General features: G+C 45.2%; 1 protein-coding gene across 2 annotated transcripts in view; it reads right to left on the minus strand.

Annotated features, from left to right (window-relative positions):
• The window catches only part of LOC110485210 (adhesion G protein-coupled receptor L1), a 219,579-nt gene that overhangs the window by 75,697 nt on the left and 130,840 nt on the right, over positions 1-13,042 (minus strand). Inside the window, exons 1-2 of one of the 2 annotated variants that reach the window (XM_036941435.1) lie at positions 9,563-9,824; positions 4,173-4,386 (exon numbers count right to left, since the gene is read on the minus strand). In XM_036941435.1, coding sequence (XP_036797330.1) covers positions 4,173-4,369 — 197 coding nt within the window. In that variant the 5' untranslated portion in view covers positions 4,370-4,386; positions 9,563-9,824. Of the gene's footprint in view, positions 1-4,172; positions 4,387-9,562; positions 9,825-13,042 lie in introns of those variants that run through there. The other variant, XM_036941434.1, reaches the window with a different exon arrangement.

The following is a 13,042-nucleotide window of genomic DNA, read 5'->3' on the forward strand; positions in this document are numbered from 1 at the left end:
CAAGAGAGAGAGATAGAGAGAGAGAGATAGAAAGAAAGAAAGAGCGAGAAAGAGAGAGTGAGTGAGGGGAGAGAGAGAACATTAAAAAGGAACACAAAATTCAACATACAAATTAGGATCTGGCTAAAAATACTTGAATCAGTTATAGAACCCATTGCCCTTTATGGTTGTGAGGTCTGGGGTCCGCTCACCAACCAAGAATTCACAAAATGGGACAAACACCAAATTGAAACTCTGCATGCAGAATTATGCAAAAAGATCCTCTATGTACAACGCAAAACAGCAAATAATGTACGCAGAGTAGAATTTGGGCCGATACCCACTAATTATCTAAAATCTCCAGAAAAGAGATGTTAAATTCTACAACCACCTAAAAAGGAAACAATTCCCAAACCTTCCATAACAAAGCCATCACCTACAGAGAGATGATCCTGGTGAAGACTCTGTTCAGAAACACATACAGACCCCACAGAGCCCCAGGACAGCAACACAATTAGACCCAACCAAATCATGAGAAAACAAAAAGATAATTACTTGACACATTGGAAAGAATTAACAAAAAAACAGAGCAAACTAGAATGCTATTTGGCCCTAAACAGAGAGTACACAGTGGCAGAATACCTGACAACTGTGACTGACCCAAAATTAAGGACATCATTGACTATGTACAGACTCAGTGAACATAGCCTTGCTATTGAGAAAGGCCGCCGTAGGCAGACCTGGCTCTCAAGAAAAGACATGTGCTCACTGCCCACAAAATGAGGTGGAAATTGAGCTGCACTTCCTAACCTCCTGCCCAATGTATGACCATATTAGAGACACATATTTCCCTCAGATTACACAGATCCACAAAGAATTTGAAAACAAACCCAATTTTGATAAACTCCAATATCTACTGGGTGAAATTCCACAGTGCCACAAGAAAACGGTAACCAGTGAAGAACAAACGCCAGTGTTAATACGGCCTATATTTATTTTCCCTTTTGTACTTTTTGCACATCATTACAACACTGTATAAATAAATATGACATTTGAATGTAATGTTTACTGTTCATTTTGTATTGTTTATTTATCTTTTGTTTATTATCTATGTTGCTCTGTCTGTATGCTATGTCTTGCTTGTTCTATGTTGCTCTGTCTGTATGCTATGTCTTGCTTGTTCTATGTTGCTCTGTCTGTATGCTATGTCTTGCTTGTTCTATGTTGCTCTGTCTGTATGCTATGTCTTGCTTGTTCTATGTTGCTCTGTCTGTATGCTATGTCTTGCTTGTTCTATGTTGCTCTGTCTGTATGCTATGTCTTGCTTGTTCTATGTTGCTCTGTCTGTATGCTATGTCTTGCTTGTTCTATGTTGCTCTGTCTGTATGCTATGTCTTGCTTGTTCTATGTTGCTCTGTCTGTATGCTATGTCTTGCTTGTTCTATGTTGCTCTGTCTGTATGCTATGTCTTGCTTGTCCTATGTTGCTCTGCGTGTGCTCACTGCTCAATGATTGTCTATATTGTAATTGTTTTTAATAACCTGCCCTGGGACGGCGGTTGAAAATTAGCCGGCTGGCTAAAACCGACACTTTTACTGAAACGTTGTTTAATGTGCACTGTCCCTGTAAAAATAAAATAAACTCAAACTTAAACTATTTCACTTGCTTTGGCAATGTACACATATGTTTCCCATGCCAAATAAAGCCCCTCAAGTATCCGCCCCTTTTGTACATTTTCGCCTAAAATGACATACCCAAATCTAACTGCCTGTAGCTCAGGACCTGAAGCAAGGATGTGCATATTCTTGACACCATTTGAAAGGAAACACTTTGAAGTGTGTGGAAATGTTAAATGAATGTAGGAGAATAGAACACATTAGATCTGCTAAAAACATTTTTGTATTTTTGAAATCTTTTTGAAATCTTTGAAATGCAAGAGAAAGGCCATAATGTATTATTCCAGCCCAGGTGCAATTTAGATTTTGTGTATGCGCAAAGTTTTAGACTGATCCAATGAACCATTGCATTTCTGGTCAAAATGTTGTGTCAACACTGCCCAAATGTGCCTAATTGGTTTATTAATAACTTTTCAAGTTCATAACTGTGCACTCTCCTCAAACAATAGTGTGGTATTCTTTCACTGTAATAGCTACTGTAAATTGGACAGTGCAGTTAGATTAACAATAATCTAAACTTTCTGCCAATATCAGACATGTCTCTGTCCTGGGAAATGTTCTTGTTACTTACAACCTCATGCTAATTGCATTAGCCTATGTTAGCTCAACCGTCCCACGGGGGACCCACCGATCCTGTAGAAATTGAAATAGAATTGAAATTGAATTGAGAGTGAGAGAGAGAGAGAGAGAGAGAGAGAGAGAGAGAGAGAGAGAGAGAGAGAGAGAGAGAGAAACATGGGAACAGAGAAATAAAACTAGACAGAGGAGAGTGAAGAGAGTGATGAGAAAAAAATGAATGAGGTCATTGAGAGAATGACAGAAGAGACAAAAGAGAAGAGGCAGAAAAATGTCCTTGGGGCTAAAGACTGAGGGAACGGGTCGGAAGGGGGTCATTTCACACTAGACTAGATCATGTGACAGCTGGACCTGAGGGGATGAGGCGATGGAGGGATGAGGGAGGAAGAGTGCCGTAAGAGTCTCCCTCCCCCGATGGCTTGTGAGTGTGAGCAATTAAAGGTGAGAGAATGAGGGGGAGGGGGACTAGTGCTGCTAAGACACACACACACACACACACACACACACACACACACACACACACACACACACACACACACACACACACACACACACACACACACACACACACACACACACACACAGCTCAATGTATGCTCCCTCACACAATCACACTCCCAGCACACACACTTCCCTTTTCAGTACATTCCCCCCTTCTCTGTCCTCCTCTATCCTCCTCTGTCTTCTATCCTCCTCTATCCACCTCTGTCCTCCTCTTTCTTCTATCCTCCTCTATCCTCCTCTGTCTTCTGTCCTCCTCTGTCCACTTCTGTCCTCCTCTGTCCACCTCTGTCCTCCTCTGTCTTCTATCCTCCTCTGTCTTCTGTCCTCCTCTGTCTTCTGTCCTCCTCTGTCCTCCTCTATCCTCTGTCCTCCCCTATCCTCCTCTATCCTCTGTCCTCCTCTATTCTCCTCTGTGTTCTATCCACCTCTGTCCTCCTCTGTCTTCTATCCACCTCTGTCCTCCTCTGTCTTCTATCTTCCTCTGTCCCTCTCTGTCTTCTATCCACCTCTGTCCTCCTCTGTCTTCTATCCACCTCTGTCCTCCTCTGTCTTCCTCTGTCCTGGTCGGTCCTCCTCTGTCTTCTATCCACCTCTGTCTTCCTCTGTCCTGGTCTGTCCTCCTCTGTCTTCTATCCTCCTCTGTCCACCTCTGTCCTCCTCTGTCTTCCTCTGCCCTGGTCTGTCCTCCTCTGTCTTCTATCCTCCTCTGTCCACCTCTGTCTTCCTCTGCCCTGGTCTGTCCTCCTCTGTCTTCTATCCTCCTCTGTCCACCTCTATCCTCCTCTGTACTTCTTTGTCCTGCTCTATCCTTCTCTGTCCTCCTCTGTCCTCCTCTATCTTCCTCTGTCCTCCTCTATCCAGCTTTAGCATTATTTCTCTCTTTCTGCTCTCTCTCTTGTTCATTCTCCATTTCTCTCCACGCCACTGCTGCACTCTCTTTATCTCCCCATCAGTGGTTCACTCTAGCCCAATCCCTCCCTCCATCCCTCCATCCCTACATCAATCCCCTTCAGATCTCTCCATCTCTCCATCCCCCCATCCCCACACCATTCCTCCTGTCCATCTCTCTCTCCCTCTGTGCTTCCCTCCATCTCACCAGTAGCACCCTCTCCCTCCGTTACATGTGTGATGGATAGCAGGGAGAGGGCTGCCATAGATCAGCTCTATGAGGAGGCAGATGCTAAGCACCGCCAGAGTGCAGCTGCAGGCAGCCACACTACAAACACAAATCTCACTACACACATACTGCATGCACTCGACTTTACACACTAACAGAACATAAGATAAAAAAACAAGCAGGACAGAAAGACACACCCACCCTGGGTGTCCTATGTCTTCTTATTTATCTTACACACACACACACACACACACACACACACACACACACACACACACACACACACACACACACCTATCCACCCAACCCTCCCACCATACCTCTGTGACATGATCTTGAAGGCGTCAGGCAGGTAACACTGCACGTTCTCCATTTGGAAGGGGTCAGCGTCACAGATCTTGTCGTCCGTGCGGCCGTAATTGGCTGTCTCAATCATGATGACATCACTGCCAGGGCAGCGCAGCTCGATGGGGTATCCCTCGCACGCCAGCTCTCTACGCATCAGGCCGAAGGGCATCGCTGACCGACTCAGAGCTACAGCAGAGAGAGAAAGAGAGAGAGAGAAGGAGAGAGAGAGAGAGAGAAGGTGTGTTATTGACAATGTAAGTGCATGGTATGAAATAGGAGGGAAATCATACAAACAAATGGCAGACATACCACTCTCTGTAGAATAACAGAAACAGCATAAAGCAAATGACTAGGTAGAGAAAATGCTAGTCATCATGTACAGTAGCAGAAAGACAGGGCCTAAGAGCAGAATTTGTATTTTTGCATAGCAGTTAGAATATAACATAAACACAATGAGACCATCATCTCAATTCACAGAGGACACAACTAAAAACAGTGTAGCCAGCCTCATAGACAGAGAGTGCAAGTGGACCTTGGATCCTAAAAGAGCACTTCCAGACCAGACCTGCCTCCCAAATGGCACCCTATTCCCTATAGTACACACATTATTTTTAATATGGAATAGGGTGCCATTTGAGACACACCCCAGCTCTCCCAATCATGATATTTACCCACTTTGAGAGGCAAACTGTTAAACTTTCTGGCTTGTTCCATTAACAGACTCCCACACACACAGCCAGCAGCTCAACCCCCACCACTCGGACACGCACGCGTCTGACGCACAGCTCTGAAATAGAATGTCTGCCTTCCAGCCGACGTCAACATTACACCTGAGTAGGGCTCACCTCCATACGGAGAGGGGGAATGAGGGAGGGAGAGGAGGGAGAGGAGGAGACAAGAAAATACATTGAACAGAGAAGAGGGCCTAAGAGAGGGAGAGAGAATCTCACCCTCGCCTCAGGCAGGGCCTCTCTGTACGAGGGCTGGCATTCCCCTAGGCTCCCTCCCCCCACCTGTGTCATCTGTTTGTTTGGCATTTGTACGCCCACTCCATGCAATCAGAAGACTGAGAGGGCAGCTAGGAGCGAGAGAGCTGGTGCGGCGGACAGAGAGAGGGGGCAGCCAGGGTAGCGGGGGTTAATCGCTGTGCCAGGGCTGAGAGGGCAGCTAGGAGAGAGAGCGCTAGCGCGGTGGACAGAGAGAGGGGGCAGCCAGGGTAGCGGGGGTTAATCGCTGTGCCAGGGCTGAGAGGGCAGCTAGAAGAGAGAGAGCTGGCGCGGCGGACAGAGAGAGGGGGCAGCCAGGGTAGCGGGGGTTAATCGCTGTGCCTGGGCTGAGAGGGCAGCTAGGAGAGAGAGAGCTGGCACGGCGGACAGAGAGAGGGGGCAGCCAGGGTTAATCGCTGTGCCAGGGCTGAGAGGGCAGCTAGGAGAGAGAGAGCTGGCGCGGCGGACAGAGAGAGGGGGCAGCCAGGGTAGCGGGGGTTAATCGCTGTGCCAGGGCTGAGAGGGCAGCTAAGAGAGAGAGAGCTGGCACGGCGGACAGAGAGAGGGGGCAGCCAGGGTAGTGGGGGTTAATCGCTGTGCCAGGGCTGAGAGGGCAGCTAGGAGAGAGAGAGCTGGCACGGCGGACAGAGAGAGGGGGCAGCCAGGGTAGCGGGGGTTAATCGCTGTGCCAGGGCTGAGAGGGCAGCTAGGAGAGAGAGAGCTGGCACGGCGGACAGAGAGAGGTGGCAGCCAGGGTAGCGAGGGTTAATCGCTGTGCCAGGGCTGAGAGGGCAGCTAGGAGAGAGAGAGCTGGCACGGCGGACAGAGAGAGGGGGCAGCCAGGGTAGCGGGGGTTAATCGCTGTGCCAGGGCTGAGAGGGCAGCTAGGAGAGAGAGAGCTGGCGCGGCGGACAGAGAGAGGGGGCAGCCAGGGTAGCGGGGGTTAATCGCTGTGCCAGGGCTGAGAGGGCAGCTTAGGAGAGAGAGAGCTGGCGCAGCGGACAGAGAGAGTGGCCAGCCAGGGTTAATCGCTGTGCCAGCGCTGAGAGGGCAGCTAGGAGAGAGAGAGCTGGCGCGGTGGACAGAGAGAGGGGGCAGCCAGGGTAGCGGGGGTTAATCGCTGTGCCAGGGCTGAGAGGGCAGCTAGGAGAGAGAGAGCTGGCACGGCGGACAGAGAGAGGGGGCAGCCAGGGTAGCGGGGGTTAATCGCTGTGCCAGGGCTGAGAGGGCAGCTAGGAGAGAGAGAGCTGGCACGGCGGACAGAGAGAGGGGGCAGCCAGGGTAGCGGGGGTTAATCGCTGTGCCAGGGCTGAGAGGGCAGCTAGGAGAGAGAGAGCTGGCGCGGCGGACAGAGAGAGGGGGCAGCCAGGGTTAATCGCTGTGCCAGGGCTGAGAGGGCAGCTAGGAGAGAGAGAGCTGGCGCGGCGGACAGAGAGAGGGGGCAGCCAGGGTTAATCGCTGTGCCAGGGCTAAGAGGGCAGCTAGGAGAGAGAGAGCTGGCGCGGCGGACAGAGAGAGGGGGCAGCCAGGGTTAATCGCTGTGCCAGGGCTAAGAGGGCAGCTAGGAGAGAGAGAGCTGGCGCGGCGGACAGAGAGAGGGGGCAGCCAGGGTAGCGGGGGTTAATCGCTGTGCCAGGGCTGAGAGGGCCACAGACATACTCAGAGAGAGACACTCTTCATCCACTCCATCTCTCTCTCCCTCATCCCCCTCTCCATCTCTCTCTCCCTCTCCTCTATCCCCCTCTCCATCTCTCTTCATCTGCACAAGTAGGCTTTCTAGCGGCCTCTGCATTCAGACCTTCAACAAATTCAGTCCTACTCAGCTCACCACAAAATGGCTGCAGCCTTGGCATGTCCTCCACAAGGTCCAGTAGATAAGCTCCAAAAAAATACCATATTGTTAAATTTGGCATGAAGAATGACAATTGAGGTGCTTGTATAATTGTTCCGCATTGAACAAAACCTGATATAGTGCCATTCATCAAAGCCTTGGGCCTGCATGTTGTGCCCCATAAAGGTCAATGGTGAAAATGCACTTGCCAGCATTTCATTTTGGGTCGTTGCTTCCCCTGAGTTGGATCTATGTGGCCCTGCATTTGCTGTTTTCTCACCCGGCTGGTATGTCTTGACAGTGTGTTTAAAAGTGCAAATGAAAAAACCTTCACTTGAACATGATTGGTCAACTCTCCCAGCCTTCCTCCATCAATGTATGTGAATATTTGGGTTGCTGCAGTTCAGACCTGTGGCTCTCTAACCTTGCCCACTCTGAGAGCTGCAAAAACTTGAAATCAGTCACCAAAGATAGGGGATAAAATGCAAAAAGGCTAAACAGCAAGAATGTTGTTCAAATGTGCTCAACAGGGTGGGTTAAATTGCCAGAAAAAGGTACTATAGAGTTAGAATATGGTAAATAAGTGTTTAATTAAAAAACATGATTTGGTGAAAAATATCATTGAATTGATGTCAAAAGACTATATACATTGATTAAACAATATTTCATGCTCCTTGTGGTAAATTAATCAATATTCAGACTAAAGAACGCCTATAAAATAATGCCTTTAATTGTAATAAAAAGCTGCACTCAAATTGTCACATATCTGAAATTGTAGTCTGAACATGTGGAAAACATGATGGAGAAATATGGATCATTTGAAATGTAAGAAAATAATTTTGGGGGACATTGTACTATATACCACCCAGAAACGCATTCATTTAAATGTAATTCAATATTCATGTTTGGACACACAAATGATCATCATTTGCTCAAATTTGCCATCAGTCCTCATATAAAGTGATACTGTGAGATTCAGATGAACTCATGGACAAGATTTCAATTGTTTGTCTCTGTGTGACATATAAAAGGAAGCTTGTGGTAGTTGTATGGGCCAATCCGAACTAGTGTTCGCTCAACGACTGGAAGTCGACAGCTACATACAGAACAAGAGATGTGCTTGTTTTGTGCTGGGGAACCCCGTATTAAATACTAAGCATGGCCTCCCCTCCCCTCAATGAAAGCTGGGTTTGTATCCTGCCCAATGCATTCAACAAGTAGCCAAGCCAATCCATAAAGGGTTTTGATCGTGAGACTGCCTTGAAATAAATCTTTCATCACCAAATACTTTTTTTAAAGATCACAGTTGGGAGCAGCAAAACAGTGAGCAGACATTCTCACGCCCATCATGAAATGAGAAATGTGATGAGGCCGGTGACCCTCGTATTTAGAAACATAGTTTACCTGTAACAATTTCTTGTTAGGTGTTCAGGCAGCGAAGCTGCAAGAAACCATATTGTACTTGTTGGTTCCCCAGCAGTGAGCTCCCTTCTCCTACTCAAAGAGCTTAAGAGAGTTGTAGGGCTTCCCAGACACAGCCCATCTGTAAATAGCCCATCCAACTACTTACCTCATCCCCATATTGTTTTTCTTTACTTTTTTATTTATTTTGCACACCAGTATTTCTACTTGCTCATCATCATCTGCACATCTATCACTCCAGTGTTAATTTGCTAAATTGTAATTACTTTGCTACTATGGCCTATTTATTGCCTTACTCCATTTGCACACACTGTATATAGATTTTTCTACTGTGTTATTGACTGTACTTTTGTTTATCCCATGTGTACCTCTGTGTTGTTGTTTTTGGCGCACTGCTTTGCTTTATCTTGGCCAGGTCGCATTTGTCAATGAGAACTTGTTCTTAACTGGCCTACCTAGTTAAATAAAGGTGGAAAAAAATGTCTCCCCCAGCAAGTCTGTCTCATTCTACCTCTTGATGTTTCAATGGTGCCAAGGATAGTTCCAGTTTTTATATGCTCTGATGTTTGCCTCTCTATGACACACCAGGTCTGATTCCAGCAACATGTGCTGTTTGCTCTGTTTGGGTCCTTCCACTGCTACTACATCTTAACAAGGCAAAGGTCTGGAATTAATCTGAGCCGTGTTACAGCACTATAGCAGACTTTTAAAGATCATTTATGCTTGAGCCGTCATGCGTAGTGTTTCCTGTGAATTTGATCTCTGCTAACATCTGGGAAAATGCCTTTAAAAGGCTCATAGAGAGCAATAGTAATAGTGTCTTTTTGTAGGCACTAATGCAGGCTAACACTGTCATGGCTCGCTGGCCAAAGCTTATGGGGAAATGAATGTTTTTGGAGGAGGGATTCAGGATAAACGCTGAAAATAAGGTCTGTGGTAAACACAGGCTTAGGAGATCTGATACGTGTTATTCTATGAGATAATCTTCATCAGCTAACATAACTTCTTGTGAAGTTTATGTAATCAAAACAAGCAAAAAGCTAACGATGTGCTAACATGTAAAAATATAAAACTACACCTCAGGTCGTGTGCTTTTGACATCGAGCTAAACGGCGTAGGTTACCTTATCAGACGGACCCAAAGTCTCCTCTAGACATCGTTGGGGAACTGATAAAATGAGCACCTTCCCGCTGAGGAGATATGGTTGCAGCCTGGAGCAAAACAATCTACCATCCTTGCGTTTTTGTTCGAGCTGGTAAGCAGAAAGCTAACTAGCTTTTAGGCGGACTAGTGTAGCGTAGACTAGTTTGCATGGTCGGCGTAGTGACGTGAAGATGCTTGCCACTAAAGCTGAAGTTCAAGTTCTCTGACAGTTAGCGACTCATTAGCAAGTGACTTATTTTGAGAACGTAAAAGCTTTATAATTCCTAACGGTCATGTTAACTGACTGTTATCATCTCATAGAAGCCTCTGTTAACCTCTGACCTTATTTTCAGCACTTATCCCAAATAGGAATAGCAAACGAACCAGAGGTAGAAAATTATCATTAATTTCCGTTTTTAGGACTACAAGCTGACAAGCGCTATTGTCGACTGTCTAGCGCTATTTTATTTTTATTTATTCGTTATTTTACCAGGTAAGTTGACTGAGAACACGTTCTCATTTGCAGCAACGACCTGGGGAATAGTTACAGGGGAGAGGAGGGGGATGAATGATCCAATTGTAAACTGGGGATTATTAGGTGACCGTGATGGTTTGAGGACCAGATTAGGAATTTAACTGCACATGGGTTGAATCCCGGCCAAAGTCCCATTGCCCATTCACCCATTACTATTTTCATATTATTTATTAATGCACACAAGCTTTGTATTTAACACACCACTTTGAAAGTGAGAGTATCAACATTTTACTGGGATTTCTGATGGATTATCATCATTGTTGAGATTGTTGCATTTTTGTGACTATATCAGGTTTTGTTAAGCGCAAATTTCAATGCTTCTATACCAAAGTGAATCATTTTGGAGCTTACCTAGTGGACTAACAGTCAGAGCTCAGAGGCAGAGGGACGAGTTGGCAGGGGAGCTCTCCTTGGTGATGAAGGACAGCCAGTACATATGAGTGGAGCTTTCCACTGCCAGCTAGACATATAACTGCTGTCCATGGTGCTGAAGGAGTATGATGAGAATACGTCTATATAAATGCATTTGGAGAGCAATAACAATTGGAGTCTGGCTATGGTTTGTTCTACATCAGACAGACTAGAATAACCAATGGAGCTAGCAATGCATTGCGCTACATCAGAGTGACTGCAAAGTCTATGGGAGGGAACAGTCCACGGTACTGAAAACAGAATGATAGGTAGTGATAGGCTCTTTACGACCTTGAATCAACAGAGGGAACATTTTACACATTAAGTATGCCCCTTTCTTTGATCGGTGCCATTTTCTCAGTTTACCTCAGAGTCAAAGCTAGCTATCTCCAACCAACCAGATTTGACAAGAGAACTTTAAAAAGCTGCTGCTCTCCTCACCTACTTAGCCCTCTTATACTCCCCTGACCAGACTGTATTAGCAGTTGAGAAAGGCAGGACGCCGAAAAGCTGGGTTCTATGCTGGCTTATTGATATAATTAATTAAAATGAATGAAAAATGACTGAATAAAGCATATAAACAGGCTGTATTAGAGACTAGACTAGGAGACACTGTCTCTTCTCTCATCTCTCAGTGCTGGAACACACAGAACAGAACAGGCCTGTTTTCCTTGGCAGTTGATGATGAGGTTCTGGGTGAATTAGATTTCAGTCTATCCATTCAGGAAATGTGCCCGTAAGGGTCAACGTCAATGTCAGTCATTTCCAGAGATGCTGTGTAGCTGCAGCTACATGACTCACTGCATTGAGACTAGCTCATATTTCTAAATGGCATTCATGCAGCTGCATTACTTGGGTAATGTTGTGTCAGTGTGTAACTAAGGACATTAAGGCTGAATAGCCAGATCAAATTTATTTTAAATCCTTTATGCCTCAGCAGCATAATATTTCTTCGTAACGGGCTTATAAAAACACAACCAGACAAAGACGGCAAAAACACATTCATATTAGGAACACAGATGTTTCACACTCTCTCACTCTCTCTCTCTCTCTCGATCACAAACATTCTAATAAATGCATGCATATTCGCCCACGCACACACAGTCACAGAGACAGACACATGCACACACACACACACACACACACACACACACAGTCAGAGAGACAGACACATGCACACACACACACACACACACACACACACACACACACACACACACACACACACAGTCAGAGAGACAGACACATGCACACACACACACACACATACACACACACACACATACACACACACACACACACACACACACACACACAGTCAGAGAGACAGACACACACACACACACACACACACACACACACACACAGTCAGAGAGACAGACACACACACACACACACACACACACACACACACAGTGCGGGGAATCTGTACTTTACTTTACTATTTATATTCTGCACAAATGTTACTTTTACTCCACTACATTCCTAAAGAAAATATATTTTTACTCCATACATTTTCCCTGACACCCAAAAAGTACTCGTTACATTTTGAATGCTTAGCAGGACAGGAAAATGGTAGAATTCACACATTTATCAAGAGAACATCCCTGGTCATGCCTACTGCTTCTGATTTGGCAGACTCACTAAACACAAAGGCTTCATATGTAAATGATGTCTGAGTGTTGAAGCCCCTGAACATCCGTAAATAAAAAGAACAGAAAATCGTTCCGCCTGGTTTGCCTAATATACAGAATTAGAAATTATTTATACTTTTACTTTTGATACTTATGTATATTTTAGCAATTACATTTACTTTTGATACTTATGTATATTTAAAACCAAATACTTTTAGACCTTTACTCAAGTAGTATTTTACTGGGTGACTTTCACTTTTACTTGAGTCATTTACAATTACAGTTTTTTACAATCGCTAGGACACATTTGTCAATACTGAAGACACTTTTTCTCTTCACACAGTTCTCCTAACCAACTTTCAGCTTGGCACAGCAGTTAATTTCATATCCAAAATGAACTAAAACTACCAAAACACTTCATACATGTCTCAAATCAACTCATTCTTCCATAACACTAGCAAAGGTTGTCACCCAGCAAGCACACTGTCGCTCATAAAACAATGACCTAAAAAACACTAACAACAGGTAGCATTACACAATGTTTTCGTTAGTTACGTTTCTTTACAAAACAAGAATGACACCTCTCTACTGTTTAGAATTCACTGCAGTATATGTTACAGGAATGAATCAGACATCATGCAATATGCTTCAATATGTTTTCTGTCATTTTTTGGCATTGAGAGATTCCAAAATATAACTATTTGTATATACACCATCTGATCATGTGGATGGTGGTCATAAACCTTCCACCTTCACGAGGAAAATAATTCCTCTATGGGGTTGAGGAGTGGAGAGTAAGATGATGATCATGATTTATTACATGATCAATTATAGTGGCCCTAATCTCATCTGAGACTACAGCTCTTGATCTCCCTCTCAG

Source organism: Oncorhynchus mykiss, chromosome 13, assembly GCF_013265735.2.
Source record: "Oncorhynchus mykiss isolate Arlee chromosome 13, USDA_OmykA_1.1, whole genome shotgun sequence".
Taxonomy (NCBI): Eukaryota; Metazoa; Chordata; class Actinopteri; order Salmoniformes; family Salmonidae; genus Oncorhynchus; species Oncorhynchus mykiss.